Genomic DNA, 20814 nt, shown 5'->3' on the forward strand with positions numbered 1-20814 from the left:
TACGCCACGACTCTGTGACGACACTACATCCTCCTGTCTAATGATTCCAACAATTCAGATAACAACTCAAAATTTTATTACTTCTATAATTTTCAATTTTCTTTCCTCGAATTTCAAATCTTTATGAAATATCTTGAAAATTAGGGTACGTTCAGACTCGAAAGTTCTGTTAATAAAGTAAAAAACAACTTTTCTTCGTGTTTATGTACACCAAAAGTTTGGGTACTCTAATTATGATTAGGAAATATTTAAGTACATATATAGTTTTTTTATCACTCCAAGCAGGGCTTACAAAAACATTTATCTGTTCTGTCTGTCTGTCTGTCTGTCTGTCTGTCTGTCCGTCTTTTTTGGCACTAATTTGGCAAATATACGAAAAGTTGACGTTAATTACATAATAGCAAGATGTACTAAATAACTTAACAATTTAATGTCATATTCATAATCTCATGGCTCGGGCTATGCGACGCTGTACTGATTACTTCTTGTTAACCCAATTAATAAATACATAATAAATGTGGGGATGATTCCCCGAACATAAAACTTCGTTGACGCAATTATGTACATACGACTACGGAAATAAAATAATAATTGAATTATTCTTTCCTTAAAATACCAATGACAAAATTATATAACTTCTTTATTGAGCTAGCTAAATAAGTTAATTTCATTATGAATGCGTAATGAGTGAGCATTTTATCCTCGAATATGTAAATACGATGCGGTCGTAAAATTTATCCCAGATGAATCGATTGAATGTTTACCATGTTGTAATTGCGGTTTTATTTCTTTCCCCTGAATTCACGCTTTGCATAGGTATATAAAGACATGTTAATTAAATTTGAAAAAATTCCGAGTTTACGACCAACAGTGCTTAGTCATGTGGACATAAGTATAATTTATTCGTGGAAGGTGTTAAAAAGGTTGATAGCCTATAAATTTGCGGCATTAAATAACCAGTTTACGACCAAAGTCTGGTCTGGGTTGATCCAGTTTCTAAAGGGCGATGATTTAATTCGTCCCGATTTCTTCTCTAAATATTTTAAAATTTGTACCTCAAAAACGTTCAAAACTTCGAGACAAACCTTTTATTAGAGACCAAGTGCCATAATTAGTCTTCTAGAAATTTATACTACGGTCGATGAATTATATATGTGTAATTAAGAGCATTTCTGCATAAGTTAAAGATATATTTAAAATTATGCTTAATGCTTAATTTTAATGCTTCAACCATAATCATGCCCTTAACTAATTTCTGTTAACTTTGTGTTATTTTTCGTAAATCTTCGTCGGGTTAAAAAAAACAATCGGGATGGATTACATCAACACCCTTTATTTACAACGCACAGACATGTTTCTCACGGATCTTCTTAAAATCATGCTTAAAAATCTAATAACTAAACATAAACACCTGTTAGGGTGGTTCAAAGTTCAATAAAATTCTTACTGAAATTGTTTAATAGTGTTGTTTTGATCTCATTTATTTTTGAAGCGTAATTCGCAATAATGAAGTGTTTATTAGTTCCATATGTGGAAATACACAATAAAAATAATTCAATAAGGATGGTAGCTCAGGGTATTCAATAATTATGGTATTAATTAATTAATTGCAATAAAATTGAAGAGAACAAAATTTATGCATCCCAAATTTGCATGACTTATTAGCTCGCCCTGCGTAGCACGAGAGCTATTGAATTCCTCATGTCCGTCCGTCTGTCTGTCTGTCCGTCTGTTAACGAGTTTTTTGCATCAATTGATGCTAATTAAAAATCCCCTTGACAATTATAGAATATGTTAGGCGCACCATTGGTATTGAACAAACCGAATCGAATTTTTTAGTAAATAAATAGCACAGTTGATATCTAACAATCGGTAACACAATTTGTGTTACCGATAATAATAATAAACCGTTGTAACGGCAGAAGTAGCTCGCCCTTTAATACTCAATGGGACATAAGTTTGACATAATCTTCAGTCAAACATAGATAGTGTAATTTAAGCATAACCATATTTAATTTGGATGCATAAGAAAATTTGAAGGATATAATGAATGAATGGAAGAAAATAATAATAATAAGAAATAAATAAAATGAAATAAAATGAATATAAATTTCATCATTTCATTATAAGTTTTGTAACTATGCTAACGTATGCTAGACCAGACAAACAGAAACAGGAGAAAAACAAATCTTGGATTTCAATATTTATTCTGCGTCTGAATTTTCTAATTCTGAATAATCGAAACGTCTCGCTCTATATTACGCAAATTCCAAATCGGAGAAGTAACTATCAAGACGGGGTCGTTAGAGGGGGAGTGACTTATCAAGAGGAGGAGAAATTTATCTGGAGGAGAAGGGGTGGAGCGACTTATCTGGAGGAGGAGAAATTTGTCAAGAAGTGGAGCGAAAGGTGAAGTAGCTTATCGAGTAGAGCATTGCAAATCGCTAAGTGGCTTATCGACAGGTACGTAACCTACGTTTATTGAGTTGGTGTTGCCCTTAGTTAGTGGGTAAATCATGCCTCGAAAACTAAGTATGAAAGAAAGGATGCGGAGAAAAAGGAAACACGAAGAGTTCCGTCGTTCTGAACCAGAAAAAAACTCTATCTCGAAGAAATTACACAGGATGGATGCAGATATGCGACAACAAGAGCAAGAAAGGGACGCCGCAGCTCACGCTGAACTTAGGAAGATTGACATCTACCGAGAAGAAGAAAAAGAGCGGGACAGGATAAGCCATGCTTCCCGCCGAGAAAATGAGACTTATCGCGAAGTGGAAAAAGAGCGGAATCGGGTGGAACATGTTTCCCGCCGAGAAAATGAGTCTTACCGCGAAGTGGAAAAAGAGCGGGATCGGGTGGAACATGTTTCCCGCCGAGAAAATGAGTCTTACCGCGAAGTGGAAAAAGAGCGGGATCGGGTGGAACATGCTTCCCGCCGAGAAAATGAGTCTTATCGCGAAGTGGAAAAAGAGCGGAATCGGGTGGAACATGTTTCCCGCCGAGAAAATGAGTCTTACCGCGAAGTGGAAAAAGAGCGGGATCGGGTGGAACATGCTTCCCGCCGAGAAAATGAGACTTACCGCGAAGTGGAAAAAGAGCGGGATCGGGTGGAACATGCTTCCCGCCGAGATAGTTCAATGGGCACAGAAAAATGTTAGGATTTGTATGTTATACCGTAGTCCCCAGTATCGTGCGACAGCTTTTTTAAAGGACGTCTCAGATCTTTTGAGTGGCAAAAAAGGCACCCCGATGATCGTCTTTGGTGACTTTAATCTAAATTTCATGACCAAAGATGGATTCCAAATGAGGCAAATTTTCACCAAAATGGGCTTCAGATTAATAACTCCCTCCGAAAATAGTACCGACGGAAATACATGTATCGATGCATGTTTTTCAAATGTATTTGGTGTGTCCGCTTTTTTCTATGAAAGTTATTTCAGCTACCATAAGCCAATTTGTGTGACATGGCCAGATGACATACATATATTGCCATCACATGTGGAATCAGAAAGTTGTCCACAAGAAGCAGAACCAATGGAAGTAAGTTTGAGCGAAAGTGGTATAGGGCACAATACTGAACAGTCGGAAATGGACGTACAAATAGATAACGAAGATTTATCTGCAGACAATGTACTTTGCGAGCAATCACTTTCAATTCATCTCGGTATTCCAAATTTAGGAAACACGTGCTATATTAACGCAATTCTTCACTTAATATATGAGTCTGTATCCATCCAAGACTTCCTGAAAGTTAGTCGAGACCGTCTATCTCTTTGTCTAAGAGGTTTCTTTCACGCGTTACTCACCCCAGTTCCACTTTGTCAACTAAGAACTACTAGGCAAGAGTTAGTTGCATGCATGCCTTCATATCCAATTGGAATGCAGGATGACCCTCATCTATTTCTTCTTGACCTACTACAGAACTTAAGCAACTCAGGGATGTCTCTGGAAGAATATGTTGCGACGCTAGTAACCGAAGTTACGTGTTCTTGTGGGATTAAAAGCACGAGAAACGAATCATGTACTTCTCTGTCGATCGGAAGGACAGCAACGAATTTACAGGATTGCATCATAAATCATTTCATCGGGGAACAAGAATATCTCTGTGAGACATGCAAATCGGCAGGATTAGCAAATTTCAATTCCAAATTAGTATTGGCACCACGGGCTTTGTTCGTTAATCTAAAAATTTTCACAAATCGAGGCACAAAAATTCTAGAAAAGTCATTTGCATCGGATATTCTTATGTTGCCCGGCTCAGATAATGCTTACGCCTTGACGCTTATAGTTAGTCATTTGGGGATTCCTTAAATTCAGGCCATTATGTTGTGAATTTTAGGCGTGGGAATGATTGGATAATCTATGATGATGACGAAGTCTACATTTCTAAGCACTGCGTTGGCGATGGATACATTTTCCTATACAAGTCGATATAATTCCACCTCCAAAACTAACTATCTGCTAGCACTGAAACACGCTGTTCATATGCATGTTTATCATAATCATTGAAAATTGTTCTGGTAATGTTGAAACACACATTACCAGAACTAGCTCATAAAATAATACAAATTCATATGTATCCTTATCATAATCATTGCAAATTGTTCTGGTAATGTTGAAACACACATTACCAGAACTAGCTCATAAAACAGTACAAATTCATATGCATCTTTATCATAATCATTGAAAATTGTTCTGGTAATTAAAAATGACAATAAAATTATTTGCATCACCTCATCATCCCCTCAATAATTTTAACGTATTATCGTACTGCGGCCATAGTATGCCACTACCAGCCCTTATTTAATTTTAGTGTCATATATGTATTTAATCTAAGTTTATTCAATTTTCAGATCTTCATCTTTCTTTCATTGGTTCAATCGGAATATCCAAGTTATTTGATTGGTTTACTAATTGATTTTTTCAGATTCAAACGATACGTCAAGGTTCAAAGTTACCCAAGTTCGTCTAAAAAAGGTAGGTGTATTTTATTGCATTTTTGCAATGAAGTCGTCGAGATTAGGGTGTCCCAAGTCATTAATAGTGTCTCATTTGAGTGCACTCCTGGTCGGAGTTAAGTACAAGGAAATTATTTCCCAAATGAGATACTGACTGGGACAGGTAGTGGCATCTAATGGCGGCTGGCTCATATGCATCCCTATCATACCCTTGGTTCCTATGCCCTATCATACCTCTGGTTCATATGCATCTCTATCATACCCTGGGTTCATCAAATTGCTCTGGTAATGTTGAAGTATACATTACCAGGGCCCAGATGCGATGTAAGATGTCATGGGTTCATAAATAGAAATCGCACTGGGTCGTAACCTGCTGGTTACCTGATGAACGGGAGTAGCGACCTGTCTTGGGCTTAAAGAGAGCCGAAACCCAGTTGGTGTTGTGTATAACTTTGCAATGATTTGAAAATAAATGCATGTTTTTGATATAATTTTGCATCAATAGTGAAAAATAAGCGGGGAATATAGATCCATAAAATTGACATAATTTCGACTTTTTCTTGGTAAATAAGGGAGACAAATTGTATCCAGATACTCTGCACTTTTGGTGAGTAACATAAAAACATAAAAAAACTTGACGTCAAAAGTCATAGGTGTTTCTTTCGGTTCTTCTGCACTTTTTGTGCTTTTTTCACCTATTCCATCAATTGTTTGGCACCATTTTGAGTCGCCGCTTGTAACCGTTGTAACGGTGGAAGTAGCTCACCCTGTGAGAATTATTTTGACATAATTGTCCACCAATGGTGCAGAATAGACGAATAAAATTGATATGCAATTTTGGTATAAGTTTGCATTAATGGTGCAGAACAAGCGGAAAAAATATATACATAATTGTGACATAATTTTGCGCCGATGGTGGAAAATAAATGAAGGAAAACAAACAGTAATTTTGACATGAAATATTGGCAAATTCATAGTAAAAATTATAGTCATTTCTTTCGGTTCTTCTGCACTTTTTGTGCGTTTTTCACCTATTCCATCAATTGTTTGGCACCATTTTGAGTCGCCGCTTGTTCGATACCAGTGGTGCTATTAAGTCTGTCACGAACGTGAATAAGTCGCAGTAATTAGCATCAATTGATGCAAAAGAGTCGTTAACAGACAGACAGACGGACAGACAGACGGACAGACAGACAGACAGACGGACAGACAGACGGACAGACAGACAGACAGACGGACGGACAAGAGGAATTCAATAGCTCCTCTGCTACGCAGGGCGAGCTAATAATTTCGCATCATTTTGTGTTACACAAAATGATGCGAAATTATTGGGGGATGGGATGCATAACGCACCAATAATGCATACTACTTGGCGGATTTTATTAGACAATTTTGACATAAATTTTTCAAAATTATCGTTGATCGTTGGTAGGATAATCTGCATCAGTGATGCATTTGTAGTACAAATTTTATTAATATTCTAGGAAAAAATTTGCATCTCCGGTCTGGATTATATTTTGATCCGACTGGACATTCCCATGCCTTGGAGAAGTCGGGTGAATTGCTAAGCGAGCCTAAAACCCGGATTTGCCCGGGGCTATGGGAATCCTTTTCTAGTCCCTTTTTCATCCTGACCACGGTTACGTCAGGACTTGCATAGGCTTCGCAGCTTTCCTGTGATCAAATTGGTAGCACAATTAGAAATCCGGTATTAAAATATTACCAAGATTTGACTCTACCAAAGTGGTATTGATAAATATGTATGTATGTATAACCATGTGGCAATAGCTCGGCAATATAGTATTACCATATCAGTAGCAAATTTTACGGACCGATATAATTTTAATACCAAACAGTAGCAACGTTAATACCGAGAAATCAGTTACTGTGGGACTCTACGAAATTCTTAGGAGTTTTTAAAGTTCACGAACTTGAAATTTTCATAAGCAAAAATTTCCAAAAAATGTTTTTGTTTGTACTAAACTCCGGCAAGAAACTGGACAAATTGTGTATGTACTCACCTGAGCATGCGCAATAAAAAATATTTGTTCCCGACTAAACATTTCCAATCCTTCCAACGGTTCCCATAATTTGTCGGCTTCATTTTGCAAAAACGACGTAAACGCTACTTGTAGACCAATATTATCCGCCACGTTTTCCTCACTGGTAAGTGTCCCGTTGACGGTGAGTGTTTCATTCTCATATCCGGCGGGGAGTTGTACTTCGTACGTCTCGTATTGGTCTGCCACGCATGCGCAAATCTCCTCATAATTATCCCTGCATTTTTGCGACACCACGCTAGGGAAAACCTCATAGAGGCGGTCATTATCTAAAATTGTTTACAAATTAGTGTGACTTTGTTGTAAAATTAATTGTAGGTTGTTATTCGTTCAAAAATAGATACAACAAAATTTGAAAGGTTATCTAGCCGATTAGCAGACTTTAATGATTTTAGTCTCTGATTTTTTTTGAACGAACAGTTATTTTTGCGTAGCTCACATTCTGACGTTACCCCATTAACATAAAAATGTAGCGCATGCCCCAACTCGTGACCAATTGTGGCGCCCAATTTTGCAAATTTGAGCACGTCCGGGAAGTCGGGGTGGAATTCGGGCATTTGCACTATTCCAGCAGGGATGAATACTTTGTCAACGTCGGGATAGTAGAACGCGTTCGCCAAGGGGGTATTCAGATCGAGTTCAAGTTCCATGAAATTCTTTCGTTCTTCGTATAAAACTGCGAGTTGTTTCCAGTTTGAGATAAAGTCGGACGAATTGGTGGAAATTGTCAGTTCTTCGTATCGATTGTTTACCAAGGTGTCGTCAAGGATGTGGCCCATGTATCCGACGTATATTACGAGCTGATCTAGGTTTTTCTTCAGAGTTACGGTGGAACGGAGGTCGGTTATCCAATCAGTGTGGTAGGAAACCTTGAATAATAGGTGATTTTTTTGCTTATTTTTCGTATGAATTATGTAATGCAAAAAAACTCGTACAAACATATTTACATAGACAGACATAAATTCGGACGGACAGACAGACAATCGTAATTCGATAGCAGCCCATGCTACTGCAAGTGAAATTGAACTCAGTGATTCACGGTTGCAAATTTGCTACATTTCTTGCACTGCAAAGCAAGCAAGGCAAGATGCAAAAAACTGTAAGAAATGTGCGTCATCTAGCTACGCGTCTTATTAACTACGGGAACGTTTCATAAGCCTTCCATTTCTTGTAGGCCAAAATAAATTTACCTGTAATAAACCCCTATCTCTAGCTGGTTACTTTCAGCGGAAATAGAAACCGTTCTGGAACTAAATTTCTTAAATTATGAAGCATTCATACACGAAAAAATTGTCACAATAAAAACTTTTGGCGCTTTTACATTTTCCACGTGTGAAAGAAATTAAGCGGTTCAAAATAAAGTCATGTACCTACGTCACTTCCACCCTTTTAATTTACTCACCTGAGAATTGAATGTTTTCCACACTTTGTTCGCCAAATTAAGGACGCCTTCTTCCAACGAATGCTCAAAATAGTTTTGAACATACAGTTTTGCCACAACTTCCGGGAAATGGAGGCGGGTCAGATACGTGCACATTTCGGCGTTGTATCCAGTCTCATTTCCGGACAGGAGGAGCAGCCTCTTCAACTCTTCAGAGAGAAAGGGAAGTCTTTGTTGAAGGAGGAAGTGTGCCAACACTTCAGAAATTGCGGAGTTCAAACCCGTGTCCCTTGAAGGGCTGAATGTATCCACGACGGCCTTTAAGTTGGGGTGGGATGTGCAGGACGTGTAGAATCGGGCCACCTTTCCGGTAGCACCAGATTCGGAGTGCTGGATTCTTTCTGTACATTGAGAGATTTTCGTCAACATTTTTTATCGGAGGAGGTACATGTGTATGTAACGTATGTAACGTATGTATGTATGTATGTGTATGTACAGGTGTATGTAAATAAAATTGTGCATGGTAATAATTTCAGACTTGGTATATACATATGTCCGTGTTATCGTATTAAAATTTTTACATTTTTCTTACACAAATTTGGGGCAATATTCTGCCAAAAAGAATAAGAATGCGGAGCAACATGTGCAGAATTGTGCAAGATTATACCGCAAACGGAATAATGCGTAGTATTTGCACTTGACAAGTTGGTGTAGCCAGGATATTTGTTTCATATGTACATACGATGTATGTCATACCCTTAATAGATATATCAAGGAATCGATACTGAAATTGTCAAAGTCAGCACATTTTAAATCATTATAAAACTCCAAACAAAAAATTTCTACGCAATAATTTGATTAATAGAATTGTGGTGAATTTTTGGATGAGTTTCAAATTTTCTTATGGGTTCTTAACCTTGATTTTTCCAGCTTTAAAATCTGGTGGAAACGACCCGCTGCACAAATATACCATTCAGTAGGCTTTAATACATTCGAAAAGCTGAGAAATGATTATGTAACAATGAGCTGAGTATGACAATTTTGGCGATAAATCATTGTGGGTATTCACGTCAATTTCGTAAAAGCCGTAAACGTCGCTTCGCAACATATCTTCGCAACTTTGCGATGTTTGCGAAGAGTTGCGATGCGACAACCAATCAGATTGCTTTATTTTTTTACGAAACATACGAAGCAAAACAGCATCTATTATCGTCGTAAACTATTTTTCGAACACTCGTCGTCAAGCAAAATTTTCATTTCTCCTCATTTTAGGAAATGTTGCCAGACAACCTTTTGCATTTTTCCGTCAAATGAATTATTTTTTGCAAATAATCAATTTACGCATTTTCATGTAAAATAAGTCGTTCACGACACCGATTTCGCAAACACCGCAAAGTTGCGAAAATGTGTTGCGAAGCGACGTTTTTTAGTGACGTGAATACCCACATTGACTACTATTTTATTTAATATCGTGAATTGTTGAACTGTTTGCGGGTAACACTCTATACCATAAATTGACAAGCTTGTCAGCTTACCAATCAGTTTTTGCACAAATTTTGTATTTTCTTTGTCAATCTCGTTCAGGAAGGAGGTCGCAGTTGCATTTTCCTTTTGTAGTTGGTCTTTCACTTGTCGAATCCAACCACCACATGCGAACTGTACGTTTCGGGATTAAAGGGATAATTAGATATTATTTGCTACAAATGTATGTACATACTATATACATACGCAAATTTACCTGATAAAAATCTTCACACGGATGAAATGATTCATCCAGCGAGGATTTAAGCATTTCAATGGCTCGACAAGTTGGTGTGACGCATTCTTCATGATTATTCTCGTGGTGGGTGTGAGGTTGGTAATCCTGCTACAAGAAATAAGATCATGGTGGGATTGTCAAATTCTTTTTCCTTTAAATACAAACTTTTAACTGATTTGCATACAATAGGCACCTCGCTGGTGAGGTGATTCATAAAAACTTATGTAAGCACACTACTACATACGGTGTGAACATTAAAAGGATATTCCTGCTTGTAAGAAGCTTTGCATGCAAAATTCACACTATAAAAGTAATGCTTCCCTTTTACTAATTTAACCATACTAAATTGGGGGTAAGGTGAACAGGGTTTCGTATTGTCGCAAAAAATTACACTTTCTCACGGAATGAAAAACCTCCAACAATGGTTTTTATCGCCAAAAGGCAAAATACGGCGGCCCATGTATTTAATTATGGGGGGGATAACTTCTTTAATAATGAATATTTTCATGGTTGGGCTTCATATTCGTCATCTCCATGAATTTCTGCCAAATTTGATGTGAAATATTTTGATATTTAAAACCCGTTAGATTTTTTTAATAATTTTGGTAGTTTTTCCAATTTTCAGGATTTTTTACTTAAAAAATTTATCTTCTCAGAATTTTATGGAGAATATGAATTGCAATTTTGAAAATATAAAGTTTTGAAGAAGTTGGTGTCAACTATGCCTAAAAAAGGTTTCATATTTTTCCATTTCCTACATATCTTAGCTGGGTTGTAAAAAGTGCCTTTCTCCCACTGTCTTGGCCAATTAGGTTTTTACCACTCAACATCCCGAACGGTAACTTAATAGGTACAGCCAGGAGCAAAATGATAGGCGATAATGTTTTTACTGCATAATTTTCACAATAATGAAAAGTGTGACTTGGAATTCTGCACTAATATGTACAATGGCATTACTGACTCATGACATAAGTACGACATACTTGCGTCTGCGGGAAAATTTAGTAGTTAGAAAAATTTGAAAAATAGGTGGTGCAAAAAGATAGGCGATCGTCCATATTTTAAATTTAAAAATCTGTATTTAATTTGCTCAGCAATATTTTAAGTTTTTAGTGACTTTTAGTACTTCGGGGCTCCTAGTGCTTTGAAATAAATTCATTAACTCGGGGGTACATGGAGCCCACGAACTATTCGAGCGTCTGTTTCCCAACTTTCGCCTAAGTGTTAAAAATAGTATATTTTAGCTAAGTGACGCTGTCACACTGCTCCAAAATGGGGTAAGCTTTGCATACCGATATGTCCCAAAGATTTTCAGTCGGATTATTCAATGGAATTATTTCACAAAAAGCTAATGCTAAATATTTTTAAGAGTGTGCAGACGTATGTAAATATTTCCAAATTAAAGTATTTATTCTTACTGTTTCAGCTTCTATTGTGATCGTAATCTCCGTGGTCGTCGTTGTAGACGAACTGCTTGGTAACATTGATGATGTCCCAATTTCCATTTCGGTCTGATAAGTAGACTCGTTTTGGTCATGATTTTCAGTAAAATCTATTACCCCTGTTGTTGTCCGGGGTAGGTGTGACATTGCGGTAGTTGTTTGCGTGTCGTAAATTTCTACATGTTTTGTAGTTACACTAGCAGTAAGCGAAACATTTCCATCCAAAACACGTTGTGGGTTCCACCCGCACCGTATTAACAATAAAATTATGACTACGAGTAAAAGTGCGATAATCATGAAAAGTGCAGCGACGCCGGTCAGACAGACGCAGCTGCTGGTTTGTCGTCCCCCTTTCATTTCAGGGGTGGGAGGAGGTGGAGGCGGAGGAATAGTGATATGATGGCGATGACCGGTTATCACTGATTGTCCAAATTCAGGAACTTGCCTAATTTGGGCAATATTTAATTGGGGTGATTCATTTCTGTGAGGTAGCACAGGTGGGTCTGACATGCCCACGTAAAGAAATAAGTAAAACTACGTATATACTTAATAAATTTCGTGATTTAGTATACCCACTTTGCAGCAATTTCTTATTCAATGATCAATCAATCAATCAGTTATGACGTGTGAAAGGATTCAAAATCATTGCCAGCCAGACAATTTAAATCAGATAAGTAGGGAAAAATATTCTGCACGGGTTAGGGTGGTAGGCATAACTGTTTTGATTCTATAAATGCGTGACGAGATCATAAAAAAGTGAGGAGAATTAGCCAGTATTAAGTAATAATTGAACTAAGTAGAATGTAAGCAATGGCCTACATGACTGATTAAGTTAGCATATCTTAACGTCAACCTTATGCGACTTCTAATCCACCAGGTAAAGTTTCCACACTTTGGACAGATTTTTCCACATTAGTTTTTAGGGCTTATGAAACTTTTTGGCATTGACTCGTCTGTTTGTACATTAAGCTGATTCGTCATAAATTCAACGAGGGCAGCGTGGCAAACGGGGAAAATAGACTTCCACTACTAGGAAAATTATTCGTGCAAATCCTTGATCTTGGATCCTTGTTTCGATCGTAATGCACTTGTGGTAAACGATCTCATAACTTTTCGCGAAACGTAACCAACGATACTATTGGCAGGACAAATAAATTGCATCAGTTAAAGCTTTTCGCTCAACCCATTTTAACGATGCATTTTTCCAAAAGTTAGCGAGAAAAGTTCCACTGTGTGATTTTTAACAGGATAAAACTACCCGCAAAAGCTTTGCATGTACAAATGTACTCTCCTTTTAATATTTACACCGTAATAAAGGACGTCCTACAAAACATCACCAGACCCACCAAATATTTAGCAGTGGTTCTCGAGTTCGTGGCCGCTGAGGTGACATCCAATTTCCAACGATAAATTAACATCCGTAAATCTAACGCGAAAGATCCTACAGGTCTAATAGACCTAATAAACCGAAGGCATCCGTTGTTATCGGTGTCAGAATCCGCCCTCCGTTTTCCCGGAAGAAAATAAAAATTTCAATATTACCAATGAAGCTTTGCTATTATTTATAGGTTTCATCCATGTCAACCGTGGACAACAAAATATTTTGAGCATCAAATTTGGGGAGACCTTACCTACAAATTATAGAGGGTATGTATACCATAGCATGTGCTGGTACACAAATCCCGGAGGAATCGATCAATGCAGATCGACGAATACAGCTGAATATTTACCTACATTTGCAGTGCTCGTTAACACTGGGATAATATTTCATTTCGAAACACGTCACGAAAATCAGCACAAAAATAAATATCGGGCGTGGTTCCATTCACTCTATAGCTATCCCTCATGAAACCGTGGTCACCTGGTCCAGAAAACCTCGCGCCGTTTGCATGGTCGACAATAAGCGTTTCAAATGTCCCAACCAGTCAGCTGACTCGTTTAAACCTAGCACGACGAGGACTGGCAGATATTTACCTACGTTGGTAGTGCTCGTTGCCACTTTGATGATATTTTATTTCGAAAAACATCATGGAAAATGAGGATCAGCATACTCGTCGGGTGAGTTGTCCCCTGATCCGCAGCTACACCTCATCACCGCCCGGTTTTCAACTCCTCATAACCTTCCGCCGTTTTCCTGATCGACAACAAGCATTTCAAATCTCCTAATAATACGCCTAAATCGCCCGAATTAAGTTCCACGAGAGCAGCCGAATATTTACGTCCATGCTCAGTGCTCCTAGCCACTGAGACGACATTTCATTTCGAAAAGTGTCAAGAAAATCAGGATGGGAATAGCCGTGACGTTTATTTCGTACTACCAAAGGGAGGGCGGCCTAGTGGATACGAATTTGACCTTGAATAACCCCGGAACGGTTTGTCGTAGCGGGTCAAAATTTTGAACAGACGAGCATGTTATCCTCAGATAGTTGTGTGCAAAATTTCAGCCTTCAACTTTGAAAAATGCCTGCCCCACAGCCCCCAGAAGCTGAGACAGTCATTTCAAATAGTTCCAGAAAAAATCTCGCCCGTGTTTGCAAAAAATTTTATTTGAATATTCTGTTGAGGAATAGAAGTGAGCTATTGGTGACAATTGACGTAGAACTATTTTCCCTACAAGTTACTAATTGGGTTCGAAGAGCTTACTACACGACAAATGCCGAAAAAAAATTCAAGAAATTTTGTGCTTTTCAGTGAGGAGAACTTTTTTAAACAGTTGATGGTCGTGGGTGCAATGTCCTCTCGTGGGGTCCTCCCACTTATCAAAGTCCCCCAAAAAGTGAAGGAATCTTCGAAGTATTATGTGGACCTTGTACTGAAACCACTTTTAGAATACAATTTTCCTAATTTGCACGGTAAAATAATAATTAAGGTGATTTTCCATCATGACGGAGCGTCCTCCCAGACGGCAAAGTTGACCCAAGATTATGCAAATGACCTTGAACCTAGATTGGGGATAAAAATCATTTGGAATAGTGAAATACCTATACAATCCCCTGACATAAGTCAAATCGACTTGTTTGAGTTCGGATAGATGAAAAGAAAATCTTTCTGTGGGGACCGAATTTTTTAGACGGAGTTTGGAAAAAGTTGAAACGAGTGTCTCAACTTCTGGGGGCTGTGGGGGAGGCATTTTTGAAAGTAGAGAGTTGAATTTTTGCACACAACTATCTGAGGATAACATGCTCTTCTGTTCAAAATTTTGACCCGCTACGACAAACCGTTCCGGGGTTATTCAAGGCCAAATTCGTATCCACCAGGCTGCCCTCCCTTTAGTAAGTTCAATGTATTTCCGCATTTTTGCTGAAGAAAGTCAATGCCCCTCTGCCGATTTCCTAGAAACAAACATTTCGAACGTCCCATTGTACAGGCTGAATCGGAGTTCGACGAAAGCAGCCGAATATTTACTTTCGATTGCAGTGCTCGTAGACACTGGGACAATAGTTCATTTCAAAACGGGTCATGGAAATCAGGATTGCATTATCTCTCGGGATCTTTTCTCATTGTCACCGGTTCACACCGCATCAACCCGTGGTTACCAATTCCCCATACCCTCCCGCTGTAACGTTTACCCCCAACGACAAAAATTAGAAGAGGACCAATAAACAAGCTTAGTAGATTCCATGCACCTCAAGAGGAAGCCCCGAATATGAAGTACTGTTTGTCTAGCTCTTGTCTACTGAAATGACATTTAGTTCAGAACTACATACATACGTCATGCAAATCAATATAGGTTTGCTTTCCGGGCTACTTCATACCTTCTAATCCGCAAGGAAACGTAGTTACCAATGTTTCATAGCCTCCCCCGTTTTTCCGGACTATGACAAGCTTTTGCATAGACCAGTACCCCAGCTCAATGAGTTCCATGCAGCTCAAGCAAAAACCCCGGAATATTTAGCTATCTTGGCTACTGACAAGGGAACCTTAAGTACTGTCACCTCTCGATTTCCTTCCAAATAGCCTTAATCGACAGATAATTTAGTGAAACTAAAACTTTGTTATAGAACATGCGGTGCAAAATCGCGTTTTCGCGAAATATTTGGCTAAAAAATTTGTGCCAAAACCTGTCATTTTCCCAATGCTTTTAGCATAGCCACCAGCCTTTAGAATGATGAAATGAACTTTATAGAATATTGAAAAACTATTTATGTACCCGTCCGCGTAATTTCAGCCCGATCACGAATATTCAAAAAATGATGCAAAGATTCGCAAATTTTTTGCAAATTGCGAAAGTTTAAAAACTTTCGCAAATTTTGAATTTCTTCGTTTCTTTAAATTCAACGAATTTATCAGTTTAACTGATGTAAAATATATTTTTCTTATTGCAACAAATTTGCAGAAATTTGCAAAAACTGAACTTCGTAATTTTTCATGAAAATAAGTTAAATAACCAATGCTAGTCTACATTTTTCGAAATTATTTGCGATATTTATCTTTGCAAGTTGCAAAAACTTACAGCGTGTGCAATTTTTTAATTCAATATGTAGAATTTTTTTGCAACGCTTGCATGTTTTAATTGTTCAACAAATTAGCTTTTCCATTTACTTACATACATATATGACAATTTTTAAGTTTCTATAAAAAGCAAAATTAAAAAATTGTAAACTTTAATTTTTGCAAATTTTGTAAATTTTTTGTAATAAGAAAAATATATTTTATATAAGTTCAACTGATAAATTCGTTGAATTTAAAGAAACGAAGAAATTCAAAATTTGCGAAAGTTTTTAAATTTTCGCAATTTGCAAAAAATTTGCGAATCTGCCGCGACACGCTGCCGCGACGATATATTTGCGAGGTTAGGAAATCATTTTATAAAATTTGAAATTTTTAGAATTTCGAATTTGGACGAAATTGAAATTCATTGAGCATACACAAAACACAGTCTTGTTACACATACATAGAAACTTTTTCGAGAATTTGCAAAGCCCAAAAAATTTATATCGAGAGAGGATCCACAAAAAATTACTTGGCGAATTTGCTGTTTAGAATCACCTACATTTTTTATCCTATTAAATGGATTTTTATAGTTTCTCTTGTTAGCATGGTGAGGATGAGATTATATTATAATATTATACACCTTACCAGCAAACTTTTTGCGAAATCTCGAAAATTACCGTTGCTACATTCAATTTGCTAATGTTGAGATGGGTACGTTCATTCTTCCCATAATTATGAAATACCTAACTTACCAAGTTTCAAAATAAATATAGTTAACCAATGAAAACGGCACAATTCCAATCCCATGCTACGAAACGAACGACCTCTACATCGTGTTGGACGCGTCAGGAAGCATTTCCCCTGCAGATTTCGTTCTTGCCAAAGAATTTATTGTCAAATTAATATCCGCATTTGCGGTCCACGATAAAAATAAAATTGGAATGTCGACATTCTCTTCGTCTGTGAATCCCGTGGTTTCCCTGAATTTTGTGGCTGATTGGGACACTCTGAAGGCCCAGATTTTGGGAGCAGCGCATTCTAAAGGAGGAACCAACACGCATCTCGCCTTGGATTCTGCCATTGCCCAAACGGTTCCTCTGCGCAGGACCGATATACCGCAAAACGTCGTAGTCTTAACGGACGGAATGTCGAATAATATGCCATTGACGACGGAGGCGGCTCATACTTCTGTTAGGATATTCAGGATTGGAACCTCCCCAATTCCACATGATTAAGTTTTCTTATCTAAACTTACAGCTGCCCAACGTGAGATACATACAATAGAATAATACAGAGGTCAAACTATCTTGGGGAATCAAAATCCTTGAAGACACCAATATCATCATGGTAAACAAATCATATTTGCATAACACCTTCAAATTTTTACTGGTTTCCCTTTGTGCACGAAATTATTTATTTACTTTTCATATTCCACCGCGCATTGGACGCAGGATTGGAAATGTTCGCGGTCGGAATTGGCAATTATGACGTGAATGAGCTTAAGGAAATTTCTGGGTATAGGCAAGATCGACTCTTTACGGTTGACCAGTTTAATGAGTTGGTCCAGGTTTTAAGAACGCTGAGTCGAAGGATTTGTCCGGATTACAAGTAAATGGAGGGAGGACGATTTCATTTTTTCTTGATGAAGATGTGACTAAATTTTAAGTTTCTTGAAAAATGGATAACAATTTTTATTAAATTTACTAAAATAACTTCATTAATATGGCGATCTTTGCTAAAACATGGCTGCCCAGATTTGTTTGTTGTTTAGTTTTAAATTTATTTATTCTGCGTAAATAAATATAAGTTAAACTATACGTTATACGTTAAACTAATATAAAATTAAAATTGGTTGTGTTAAACTGTCATTAATAAACAATAAATAATTACATATGTAGTAATTGGACCATACAATTTTTGATTTGGTAATTACATGAATAAAGCGATTAATTTATTTATACGGAGTACAGTGGTGTGAAACCCCTTCAAATGAATATTTATGAAAGAAGTACACTTTTTAACTGATTGACTGATTGATTTAAAGCACAACTTATAGTCCGTGGATTTAGAAATTGATTGAATCATATTCGAAATAAGCCATGTTTCTTTATTGAATCCCATTATATCTTCTCGTTTCATAACCCCTAGCTCCTCGCCAATACTGGTACGGAATATTCCACTTTTTCACCATCCCAACACCCCCACCGGCAAGTTCATACCCCAAATACGCCCAGCTATGGAAGATAACCGCATGGTCCCAACGCTTTAGCAGAATGTCGCCCTTTTGTAAGTCATCCTTTGAAATTGGATATGTAATATCCAACAGAGTATTCGTGTTGTAGTTGACCCCAGTATTCCACGCCATGGAGACATAGCCCGAGCAGTCAGTGCGATAACCATTCTTGTAAGCTTCCCGGCTGTATGGAACAGGCGGATGTAGCCAGGTTTCCGCTCTGGCGATTACTTCGTCTCGAGTGATTGCGTGGGCAGAGGCTGAAACAAAATTTCCATTTAAAACGAGGTTTTTAAACGGTTTGTCCCAATGTTAGAAAATTATTGAAGCGCGGAACGAAATGAATGTGGAGTTATTGTGATCGTTTTGTCCGTCCATCCGTTCATCCTGGTAGGATAGACGGAGTTCTGGCTGGGCATTTTAGCATTGCTATGAAGATCGACCAAATCGTAGAAGATCGACCAAATCGACCAAAGATCGACAAAATGTAGAAAATATGACTGATGTAATTTATATGGATAACTCGTGATTTTATACCAAGTTATTACACATTAAAAATTATTCTTATTATTAAAAATTATAAATTATGTTTGTCAACAAATTTTGTTGTTGTTTGCCATGTATAACGAAAGGCTCATGAGTCTTGTTATTTTTCGATAATATGTAACAATATACTCATGAATGTTTTGTTGTTTTTCGTAAATTACAAGAAACTCATGAGTATGTACGTATTTTAGTATTTTCCACCTGGTTGCAAGATGTATGTACATTACTTGGCAATTAAATACACGCAACCTACGATGTGTTTATTTAGGTCCTACATAACTACATGTCTAATCGACACAAAACCTAAAATATAATGCATAATATTCTGTTTGAATTTTGCACAATGGTCGATTAATTTCGAATAATTCGTTGTTCACCAAAACCAAATTGTTTGCGAATAACGTTGTTGATGTATTGGAATAAATATCAATTTTGTAAATTCATCAAAACCAGTGAAAATATTAATCAGATTCAAGTTCTAGGTCAGTTGTTGAGTGTAATGTTTGCAAATGCTTTGCTGTCCCTGGGTGTATGAATATCTATATTTCAGTAACTATACAGCTTCCAGAATTACATCAAGTTCATACCCGTATCCGAGTAAAACCATATGAGTAAAACTTATTTTACAACTAAATTAAAATAATGAAGATGTTTATCTAAATGATCAAGTGACAAACGCATCCTAAAATAATTTTTCAGTATGCCCCGCAATCTCCCCCACCAGTGAGGCAACATTCTTTCGTGGTACATCCTTCCGGACAGTTTTCGCCCTCATCACACTTCATCGAGGTTGAACTGCAGTCACCACCTTGACCTCCGTAGTATTTGCAGTAGCATTTGTATCCAGGGGTTCCCACGCCACGAGAAATTTTGCAGTTGCCGCTGTCTTCCTCGCAGACACAACTCGTTGGGTCATACTCTGTTAAGGTCAAGAAAAATTAGAAATTAGGGGACGTTCATAAATTATGTAACGGCAGAAATCCAGATTTTTTAAGCTTTATAGCCCTCTTGCGTTACATAATCTATGAGCACTGTGTATGTATGTATCTCCGTCGGTATTAAAGTTTTACCACATCTGTACCTAATTTTTACCACCTTGCATAGTTTTAATACCAAGCGTTGGAAACTTAAATACAGATACATAGCTTTACCATATCAGATTTCTAAAAAGCTAAATTTGACTGTAATTTACCATCGGATACAGCCCCCAAGATTGCTGTTAAGGCAACAATAATGGCCAAAAGGTACAGCTTCATTTGATTTGGTGTTCTAAATTTTTATTCCAGAAGTTATTCCGTGTGAGACAGAAATGTGAATGTGGATAAAAACGAGAATGAATGAAGCTCGTGACGGGATACACAGGATGCAGGATGTACATATAAAATATAAATATATACAAACCCAACAGACTTCATGACAATGTGGCCATTGTTTAAACAATTAAACCATATTTCCTGAGGAATTTAATTAAGTTTAGTTAACGTTCCATTGCATGCGAGTTTTGAATTCGAGTGTGAACAATCATGCATTTATTAAGTGTTATGCAATTTTCCGTTAATCGAACTGGTTTAAAATATATGTAGGGCATGTATATAAATAAATTTAATAAAAGTTTAATTTCATGTAAATTTATATGTAACTATATTCAATTTATTAAACAAATATGGGTATGAAGAGTTTGATTTTACGCCTCACCAACAGTGATTAAAAGTCAAAAATAAGTTTTTAGACTACATTATGGCAACCAAGCCGATACCAAGAACCAAATACAGAATCCGTGATATTTAATACTAGGATACGCACACACAAAGTAATACAAAGTAAAATGTATACAAAATTGAGTAAGAACCGATAACATTTATCCGCTCTTTAATCCTCAAACTTATTAATAAATTAGCCGTATCTAAACTTGAAATCATCAACATTATACAATATATCGGTGCATTGCCTTCGAAATCGAGTAGCAATTTTCCTTACTTTCCTTAATAATCTGTTTTCGAT

The 20814-nt window shown here is 37.1% G+C and overlaps 3 protein-coding genes across 3 annotated transcripts; 2 read left to right on the top strand and 1 right to left on the bottom strand.

Moving 5' to 3' along the window:
* Positions 1-1804: 1804 nt before the first annotated feature.
* On the top strand, positions 1805-4280 carry LOC118436902 (zinc finger CCCH domain-containing protein 13-like). Its single transcript, XM_035855562.1, has one exon. It carries the CDS (start codon positions 2517-2519, stop codon positions 3156-3158), a length of 642 nt encoding a protein of 213 aa, XP_035711455.1. The 5' UTR covers positions 1805-2516; the 3' UTR covers positions 3159-4280.
* Positions 4281-6314: 2034 nt separating this feature from the next.
* Positions 6315-12110, bottom strand: LOC110855153 (endothelin-converting enzyme-like 1). Its single transcript, XM_035855828.1, has 7 exons — positions 11577-12110; positions 10138-10266; positions 9935-10055; positions 8421-8800; positions 7458-7887; positions 6980-7287; positions 6315-6632 (listed from the first exon to the last, which is right to left on the bottom strand). The coding sequence occupies exons 1-7, from the start codon at positions 12108-12110 to the stop codon at positions 6402-6404; spliced, it is 2133 nt and encodes a 710-aa protein (XP_035711721.1). The 3' UTR covers positions 6315-6401.
* Positions 12111-16370: 4260 nt separating this feature from the next.
* Positions 16371-17859, top strand: LOC110855056 (cartilage matrix protein). The gene is made up of 3 exons (XM_022103488.2): positions 16371-16392; positions 16808-17215; positions 17467-17859. Exons 2-3 carry the CDS (start codon positions 16976-16978, stop codon positions 17644-17646), a joined length of 420 nt encoding a protein of 139 aa, XP_021959180.1. The 5' UTR covers positions 16371-16392; positions 16808-16975; the 3' UTR covers positions 17647-17859.
* The last annotated feature ends 2955 nt before the right edge of the window (positions 17860-20814 follow it).

This window comes from Folsomia candida, unplaced genomic scaffold, assembly GCF_002217175.1.
Source record: "Folsomia candida strain VU population unplaced genomic scaffold, ASM221717v1 Fcan01_Sc011, whole genome shotgun sequence".
In the NCBI taxonomy this organism is placed as follows: Eukaryota; Metazoa; Arthropoda; class Collembola; order Entomobryomorpha; family Isotomidae; genus Folsomia; species Folsomia candida.

Coding starts and splice junctions, on each gene's coding strand:
- LOC118436902 (XM_035855562.1), top strand. CDS start 2,517: ATGCCTCGAAAACTAAGTATGAAAGAAAGGATGCGGAGAAAAAGGAAA.
- LOC110855153 (XM_035855828.1), bottom strand. CDS start 12,110: ATGTCAGACCCACCTGTGCTACCTCACAGAAATGAATCACCCCAATTA. Junction 10,267..11,576: donor TCACAATAGAAGCTGAAACA/GTAAGAATAAAT, acceptor TATTTCTTGTAG/CAGGATTACCAACCTCACAC. Junction 7,888..8,420: donor GGAAAACATTCAATTCTCAG/GTGAGTAAATTA, acceptor CTATTATTCAAG/GTTTCCTACCACACTGATTG.
- LOC110855056 (XM_022103488.2), top strand. CDS start 16,976: ATGTCGACATTCTCTTCGTCTGTGAATCCCGTGGTTTCCCTGAATTTT. Junction 17,216..17,466: donor CATTGACGACGGAGGCGGCT/CATACTTCTGTT, acceptor CTTTTCATATTC/CACCGCGCATTGGACGCAGG.